The sequence below is a fragment of the Sprattus sprattus genome (assembly GCF_963457725.1).
Source record: "Sprattus sprattus genome assembly, chromosome: 4".
In the NCBI taxonomy this organism is placed as follows: Eukaryota; Metazoa; Chordata; class Actinopteri; order Clupeiformes; family Clupeidae; genus Sprattus; species Sprattus sprattus.
In genome coordinates this window covers 10,543,052-10,552,277 of record NC_137923.1, presented here as the reverse complement: position 1 = coordinate 10,552,277, position 9,226 = coordinate 10,543,052, and the positions used below count along the sequence as shown (strand labels likewise).

The window sequence follows — 9,226 nt, the reverse complement described above, 5'->3', positions numbered from 1 at the left end:
TTTGAATATTTCATTCAGTGTGTAGCAGCCTCCTCCGTCTTCTCCGTGGTTCAGGAGCAGGGGAGCGTAAACATAACTTCTCCTCCCCGCCCACTGGCTTGCAGAATACACTGTAAAGCTCCATCCCCCTCCTCCCCCCACTCCCCAGCATACCCACATGAGGGGCAGATGCATACTCACAGCTTGACCTGGGAACCACGACCCGCTGGCTTCCTCCACGGGGTCATGCCCAGGGGCCCTTCACCAGCTGCCTGCCCCGCCCCATATGCTCTCTCCCTTTGCACACTTACTGTACCACACACCCCTGCGCCACCTGGGACTGCCGCTGCGCCCGGGCAGCATCCACGCCGTGCCGCTCAGGAGATGCTCTCGGCAAAAAGCTGCCAGGAGTGGTGGAAGAGACACACTTTGTTCCATCCATAGCTGTCAGTGGCTTGGGAATGCAGTAATTTGTAAAACACATTATGGGTTTGAGCACCGTAATGGCTAGTTCAGGCAGAAAAGCACACACCGCTTTAGTGCTCCGACATGTTTGGAACACTTGGGTGTGCATTATTCAGATCTTTAGAGCGCACTGATGTTTCAATAGCGCATTACTTGTGGCTCTTGAGTTAGGATGGGTGCTGTGCAGAACCTGGAGGCACTGGAGGCGTGTGGAGTGTGTGTGTAAGTGTGTGTATGTATGTGTAAGTGTGTGTGTGTGTGTGTGTGTGATTGAGAGTGTGTGTTTGTGTGTGTGTGTGTGTGTGTGTTTGTGTGTGTGAGTGTGTGTGTGAGGTGTGAGACTGCTTCATTAAGCCCCTAGCTGGAGCAGCTGTCTGGCACCTCTGAACTCCTGATGGAGCGCGGGTGAGACTGGGTCAGCCTGTCCTTGGTTACACACTGCTCGTGCCGACAGAACTTTCCCATCTTAAGCCGTCTGCAGTGGAGCGACTTTAAAGCTGTACACAAATGAGAGCCAACATGTGAAGTCCAAGATTGACTACTGGCAGTTAATCGGTTTACCATGTCATTTTATTTGTACATGCGCTATGGCTGTGTGCATGAGTTGTAATTAAAAATGTGTAAAATGCTTAGTCTAGTTGATCACAGTCTGATTAAGTTAGAGAGTGTGTTTGTGTGTGTGTGTGTGTGTGTGTGTGTGTACACACACATACATACGTCCTGTGGAGCTGCTAACGCGTAAGGGAGGGGAAAGGCTTTCAGCAGGGCCATGGCTTGACCCATCACACTCAGTCACACACTTTCCTAAAGCCAGCCAGCCACACTCTGTGATTAAAGCAGATTTTCTGTCTGATATGGCCTTGATTAAACTGAAACACACACACTTGCACACATACGTACAGTGCTGGCTAGACCTGCCTGAAATAGCCATGCTCATTTCATTACAGCAACCAAAAAAAAAATCCCTGAATTAGTTCTCTAAATCAATTCCGCTGACATGCCTTTTTAAGCAGGCAGGGTTGGCCCAACAATTACCATGCAGCTCTCGCGCTGATACAAACAGTTATAGCTATAAAACCTCATTTGTGACTTAAAGTAATAAAATACTCACAGCTTTTCAGTGAAGCGTTGGTAAACGCCATCATAAACAAGCCATTGTAAAGCTATCCGTATTATGTAAATTAAGTAGAATTCCATTTACTCCATTCTATTTACTACCCTGTTTGTACATTTTATGATCTCAAAATATGGAAAATATATGGACCTGTTTTTAATGAACTATCTGTGAAATCTGCGAGTACCAAAAGCAGGTAGTGAAGTAGACTTCTTGAGTGTGCACTCATCCTGCTTCCATAACTCATTTACATTTCCGAGTGCATATATACTGCAATTGGTCTTCCAGGACGAACCTGTTTCGAACATTTAATCCTCAGAATCGCCGTATTTGAAATGGTTTCCTTTGACTCCCAACAGTGGAGGGAATGCTGCTGACATGTTTCATGTGTTAGGCTGCTTTTCTGTTCCATACATGACAGTTGTGGGGAGGGGCCGTGGCAGAGGGCAAGCCCTCAGGGCTCAGAAACGGACCGCCGGATGTCCCTCTGTCAGCACGATCAATAACCCAGTGCAAAAGATCCAGCTGTCACTTATGTGTACTGGCCAGGCCCTCCTGCGCTGTTCAGGGCTTCCTGTACTGTCATGCGGAGCCCCAGTAGCTCAGCTTTGGCTAAGAAAGCGGTGCCAAACCGTATGGTCCCGTGGTGCCGACGTGGCCAGAAACGTGTGCTCATTGGGTCGGAAGACTAAGGAACCGGGAACACACTGGCAGCACAGTTAGCTCCCAGTGATGCCACCGGTTTTAGATGAAGGAGGGTTTATCCTTGAGCTACGAGGGGTTTGTGTGTTTTTTTTTAAAGGATAGTCTTTATTTTCACTGGATTCAGGTGTTGTTGCCCATGAACACCTGACAACTGCTGCAGATGACCGAGATCTGTGTTCTGGCTAAATGTGACTGAAATCTCTCTCTCTCTCTATCTCTCTCTCTCTCTCTCTCTCCCTCAGGTGAATGGGACAGAGGCTGACTATGAGTATGAAGAGATCACGCTGGAGCGGGTAAGGGAACTGGACTCCTGTAGGGCTCTCTCAGCTTATCTTTCTAATGACCCTCATTATGGACTGTCTGATCAGCACTAATGGCCACTGCATCAAATGGGATTAGGCTCTTCTGGTATTATCTCTCATCGGGCCTCAGATGGCCACGTGTTAGAAGAGGGCTTCCCAAACAGTAGGTAACAGCATAAGGTTCTGTTCTGTTGAATATCTGAACAGCAAGACTGTGATAGTGCAAAGGTGAAATGGTCACAAGTGCATTCTGTAACAGTAAAACAATTATCTGGCTACTGGTCATCAGTGGTCGCCTGCTTGGAAGAATCAGACAAAAAGCAAAATAGATGCATTTGTGAAATCATGGACACTTGTTTTGGTGAGGCTGCTGTACCCAATTAAAACATTAAGCCCAACAAACATCTCCTGGCACACCAGTCTTTTGAGTGTGCAGAGGGCACACGTTTTATCTAGTCACATTTTTCTATGATTCACCAGATAGCAAGCTTCAGAGAGAGAACGTGAGTCTTGGAGAGAACTTAACAGCATAGCAAAGATATCAAAGATCATATCAGCAAGGAAAGACATTATGCATACTGTGATGGAATGGGTATTGATATTATGTGTTAATATGCCATTTAAACCGTTTATTCTGCGGTGGTACTCTGAGACGTGGATGCGTATGTGTTTGTGTTTGCTGTCAGGGTTTGCCTTAATTTGTGACCAGGAGTTTAGGACCAACATCAGAAAGGAAGTTCCGAAACCTCAGAAACCTGAAGTCAACTCTGCGTGCTGTAGGAATGTTTGGCTGAAAGGATGTCAGTAAACTTACTGTCAGTTTGTAGAAGACATCTGTTGAATAATGGCCCTTCTTCCAAAGCACCTGATTTTTTTTTTTACTGGATTTCAATATATGACTTTTTCTTTTACTACACCAAAAGGTTCAAAGCTAACGACTGCAGCACCATATGTCTGGCATGGCCCAAAAGAGCCCTCTCAAGTGTGTCAAACACACGCATTATCAGAAGAATAAAATAAAGCGCCATCTTTCCTGGTACAGGCGAGTCTTAATCCCGCCGATGTGCTTAGGTTTTTTGTTGTTGTTTTTATTTTTTTAATTTTTTGCCATCATCTTCTGTGTGACCTAATTCGGCGGTGCACTTTCAAGTGCACATTATTAACTGCGCATAAATAAACAATGCTGCTCTGCAAGCTGCTGGCTGCGCCTCTCAGTCTCAGCTTTAACACATCAGAAGGAAAGGGGGTTGGGGGGAGAGCGCGAGAGAGAGAAAAAGACTGCATTCTAATTACTCATCCTTTGAGCATTAAAGCCCAAGAAGCTTTTCTGTGATGTTTCACCACCTGGAATCGTTGTTCAGCCCAAGTGATTTTCCTCCCTTTGGAAAAAGAGATCGTCCAAGTTGTTTCATCGCAAACATATGAACTAGGAGAACTAAAAAGTATGTAGCATGGAAACCTACAGTCTAGTTGGAATCAGTTCATATTCTTTTTGTTAAAGTGAGCTTCTGCCTCATTTTGGTTATTTGCTGTAGCACAGATCTGCAGTATGCACAACATCCAGTCTCTTTTCCCATTGGAAGAGCGTGTGTGTGTGTCGTTTTTTTGATTTGTTGTTTTGTTTATAGGGCAACTCAGGCCTTGGCTTCAGTATCGCCGGGGGGACGGATAACCCCCACATTGGCGAGGACCCCAGCATCTTCATCACCAAAGTCATCCCAGGGGGGGCAGCAGCGCAGGACGGCAGACTTCGGTGAGTCTTTTGAGGACACTATTTATATTGACAACACATGGACAAGCTCCCAATCTCTCAGACACAAATATATATTCTTAGAGTTCACACATTCGTGGTGTACATATCCCCCTACACACACACACACACACACACACACACACACACACACACACACACACACACACACACACACGTACACCGAGGCCTTTCAGAGGCTCATTAATGCTTGATGAGGGTAGAGCGGAGCAGCAGCAGATTCAGGGGCTAGAGGAGGTGACACTACGGCACTGTGGGGTCAGGCGGGGCCCAGCTCTGCTCCGGCTTCACTGTTTTGTGTCAGAGCTCAGGGGCTGATGAGTGTGGGCGGGTGAGTGTGTGCGTTTGGTGTGTTAATGAGCATTTCTATGTAGAAAGATATCTGTCAACACACAGTAGGCGTATGCAAAGCGAAATACGGCCGCGTTCATGTATCCAAATTAGAGCTGTCACGCGAATAAAACAAAGAATCTAATTGATGACATGCTTTGTGATTATGTAATCGGAATTAATCACACATATCAATTGGCAGAGAGAAGCATTTAAAACAACAGCAAATAGCAGATACTTCAATTCACTTTTTTTTTTATTCCTGATTAAACTCTCATACATTGTCTTTAACTGATCAAATCATAGCTCACCAAAAAACCTGCGCCTTATATACATAACAATAATTCTGGAATTATCCATCACCAACTCGGAAGACAACTGAGATGAGGCCTTAGTGTTTTTTTAATGTTTTGTATTACATTTTCTTTAGATAGTGCAAATAACAATTGATACTTACAGATACTTCAGTGGCTGCATTTGTGGAAAGTAGTAACGTGTGTGTGTGTGTGTGTGTGTGTGTGTGTGTGTGTGTGTGTGTGTGTGTGTGTGTGTGTGTGTGTGTGTGTGTGTGTGTGTGTGTGTGTGTCCTGTAGGGTGAATGATGTCATCCTGCGGGTGAACGAGGTGGAGGTGCGTGACGTGACCCACAGCAAGGCGGTGGAGGCGCTGAAGGAGGCCGGCTCACTGGTGCGACTGTACGTGCGCCGGAGAAAGTCGGGCAACGACAAGGTGGTGGAGATGAAGCTTGTCAAAGGACCCAAAGGTACAGCACGTAGTGTGTGTGTGTGTGTGTGTGTTTGTGTGTGTTTGTGTGTGTTTGTGTGTGTTTGTGTGTGTTTGTGTGTTTGTGTGTGTGTGTGTGTGTGTGTGTGTGTGTGCGCCTGTGTGTGCGCCTGTGTGTGTGTGCGCCTGTGTGTGTGTCTGCCTGTGTATGCCTGTGTACGCCTGTGTACGCCTGTGTACGCGCCTGTCTGGACCTGAGTTCAGTTTAGTGCCTGAGAGGAGCAATAACACAGCTGGTGAAACCATAATGGCGAGTCCTTAAGATGGGGGGTTGTAGCCATGTGATTCACTGTTGACTCTCTTGGTCTTCTTATTGGATCATTTGGATGTTGACTGAGGGAGGGATTTTAGCCCCAGTTTATCATTAAATGGGTGTGACGGCCCCGTCCTGGGCTCTGACTGCTGCTTAAGGCTAAGCTATATCCTGTTTTGGGCTCTGTCTCACACTGCATGGACATCAGGAGACGATAGGGATTATGTCTCATCTGCTGAAACTCAGAAATTGTGTTTTAAGACGCGTCATTTGGTCGCTTTGTAGAGAAAAGAAGCGGTCTTCAGAAAGCTCACAATTTCGTTGTCCATCCTAGCGCCTGATTTCCTGTTGTGTCTCAGTGTGTAATCAGCGCACAATCCCCTCAAGTGTTAAAGAATAAGACACCACAACAAAAAAAATCACCTCCGGATTAATGTCAGTGTTGGGGTCTGTGAGCCAGGACTCTGGCGTATCTGAAATGTGCCCTTTTGTCTCGTCTGTACAGCTGTTCTCCTGCTCCTATCTCATTACCTCAGTATTTCCTGCCCACACTGTTTTAATTGGGTTTGCAGTAATGATGCTACTGTTTGATCATCAGCTTTAAAGGGGACTGTTCTTCGGCCAGCATTTTTGACTTTCAGTACATTGCTAGCGAGCCACATATTGATTGGACTCTTCGGCTGTTAATTGCTGACCCCCCCACTCCCCCACTCACCTGTCTTGGTTTATTCCAGGGCTTGGCTTCAGTATAGCAGGGGGCGTAGGCAATCAACACATCCCAGGGGACAACAGCATCTACGTCACCAAGATCATTGAAGGAGGAGCCGCACACAAAGATGGCAGACTACAAATAGGAGACAAGCTTATGGCTGTAAGCGTGGCTGCCTGTCTACTGTGGTTATCTCAATCTGTTTTCAAGCTAAAAATCCTGTTCTGTGCATTCTTTCTTCTGCACACTCAAGTCTCTCTCTATCTCTCTCTCTCTCGCTCTCTCTGCTTGTGCTTGCAGGTAAATAACGCTTGTCTAGAGGAGGTGACCCATGAGCATGCCGTGACTGCCTTGAAAAACACCCCAGACGTAGTCTACTTGAAAGTGGCAAAACCCAACAGTGTCTTCATGAACGACAGCTTCCCCCCGCCGGACATCACCAACTGTGAGTGGCACAGCCGTCTGCCTCTTATTCCATCCAACTCCATCCACCAGTTCCCAATTCGGTCTGTGTGACGGAGACTGTCCATACAACAGGCTCTTGGTATATTCTACTGCTGCCATGCTAAATGTCAAGGGAATATTTGAGAATTTTGCCATTGTCAATTCCAATGACAAAACTCATCTTGCATTCATGTTGTATAAATCTGTTATTTCACGGATGTAAATGTTCTGTTCTTTTATTTTAACAATAGATTTTGTGGTCCTCCTCACACACTGCAAGTTACACTGTGAGCCCTATTTACACAGACAAAACCTTACAAGAACACCACCATAGTTCATTTGTGTGGGTGGTAAAATTGGTCGAGGGGGGGGAATGGGTGGTGCAAAAACAGCTGAATAAAAACCAGGACCAGGCGTTCCACTGCTTTTCCTGGTAGGTGCTGACCAGCGTGTCATTGGCCAGTGGTGCGACCACTGATTGATCTGTGGCCTCTCCCAGCCTGGCCCGAGGCAGCACTAACAGCATGCCGAGCACAGCACACAAGCGCTATTGATTACTCATGTCTGAAGCTCCCACCCTTGCAGTCATTAGGACAAGCCGGACGCCCAACAGGAGGGGTGGGGGTTGGGGAGCAGGGTGGATGTCACTCTTCTCAACCTCTATTAGCTCATGAGTCCCATGGCATAAACACACTCCTGACATTGCGCAGTGAGATGGAGTTGGACTAGCATAGATGACCATCTGCCCGATCGACAGAAACTCCGTTTGGGAGCTGACTGGATTGCTTGTGTGTAGATGAAGCAGAAGTTGCCATTTGCCATTCCTGTGTGGTATTATTTTGTGTAACAGAAACCAAACTAAATGAGATGACAAGATGGTGAAGGGCATGATGGCGCTGATGTGAAATACTGCACATAATTGTTATGCAAGGCTGTGGAACTGATTGAAGGTCAGGTCCTGGTATCCACCGAGTGCTGTACATCCAGCATAGCTCATTGAATGGCCTGTGGGATCTTAGATGTGCTATACACCAAGGTTGTCAGACTGTTGTCTCTAAGGCGTGAAGGACAAATGGCTTTGTATCATGAATGCATTCGTTTGTCACCCTTTTAGGCTTGTGTTACTTACTGACGTGGTAAACAAAACAAAACAAGACGAATATCCATGTCATCAACATAATGGTCGCCTTCATCCTGGCACCAGTTGTATAGTGGTGTGTGCGGTGGTGACTTGAGTATTTATGAGAAGCAGTGCATCACTTAAATGTTTATCGAGTCGCAGTTTCCATCACCTCTACTCTGAGAGCTCCACTCAGGCATCTTTCATCTTCAAAATAAAAACCCCCAACTCCAGCGTCTGTGGCCGATTCGAGTAGGTGGAAGAGTGGAGGGGGGGAGGGGGGAGTGTGGCTTGAAAGAGACTGCTGGGCCGTCGCTGCCCACAACTCTTGTGTGCCCATTGGGACTGGGGCCCAGGGTCTCCTTTGATCTCTCGGAGTGATTATGATGACTTGCGCAGAACAAAGGGTGCATTTGACACAGTTTCATAATGAGATGAAATGGATGAAGGCCATGGATCCAAAGGGAGCAGCCTGAAGGTTACTGAACACCCCTGGACTGAAAAAAACAACCAAAAAAAAACAACAACTGAAGACTCTGCCATGGTGTGTACCATCACAGGCAGACATTTTACACCTGAGGATGTGCTAACACCTATCCTGCCAGAATGATGGTGTGTGATTCATGATGTAAGACAGATAGCTAAAGACTGCTGTGGAGAGATGCTGTCACACAGGGAGTCAAGTCCTTAACTGTGAGTCCTGTCTGTGTGATTGACAGGACCTCACTCTCCCACCACAGCCTCGCCTTGCAAAGTTTGCTAAATGACCAGGGCTATTCGCGGCCATCAGACAAGGATGTCGCAGTATTGGCTTGAAAGGGGCGTGAAGGAGAAAGGACAAACTCAATCACAGCCACCGACCACATGGCGCTATAGTGCCAGTATTACTAATCCAAGGCAGCAATATCCTAATGCACGGCAGGGTGCAATATGTGTAATGGTGGGGGGCAAATGCCACCGCAGCCGACCCCAGCTCTGCTTCACGAAGGAGGTGCTATTCAGTGCCAGCAGTTAGAGCCGCAAAGTCCAAACCTCATAGCTCTGGTTCTGGACTGGCTTTCTGGTAAGGATTTACGTTTTGGTAAAGGACACATAAACAGAAGAAAGTGTAGATTTCATGAGAAAAAAACAATCAATCGTTAGATGTGTGATGTGGAAGGGACCGTACGTTGATGACATTATCATAAACGAGAACTTTCTTTTTGTGAGGTTCTCTCACACAGGTATAAATGGTCATCTGAGCCATTGTTT

At 46.6% G+C, this 9,226-nt stretch overlaps 1 protein-coding gene across 3 annotated transcripts in view; it reads left to right on the top strand.

Moving 5' to 3' along the window:
* The window catches only part of dlg1b (discs large MAGUK scaffold protein 1b), a 90,502-nt gene that overhangs the window by 60,592 nt on the left and 20,684 nt on the right, over positions 1–9,226 (top strand). For all 3 annotated transcript variants that reach the window (XM_080836406.1, XM_080836407.1, XM_080836405.1), the window contains exons 8-12: positions 2,506–2,556; positions 4,194–4,318; positions 5,260–5,429; positions 6,437–6,573; positions 6,712–6,856. In XM_080836406.1, coding sequence (XP_080692532.1) covers positions 2,506–2,556; positions 4,194–4,318; positions 5,260–5,429; positions 6,437–6,573; positions 6,712–6,856 — 628 coding nt within the window. The remainder of the gene's footprint in view (positions 1–2,505; positions 2,557–4,193; positions 4,319–5,259; positions 5,430–6,436; positions 6,574–6,711; positions 6,857–9,226) is intronic.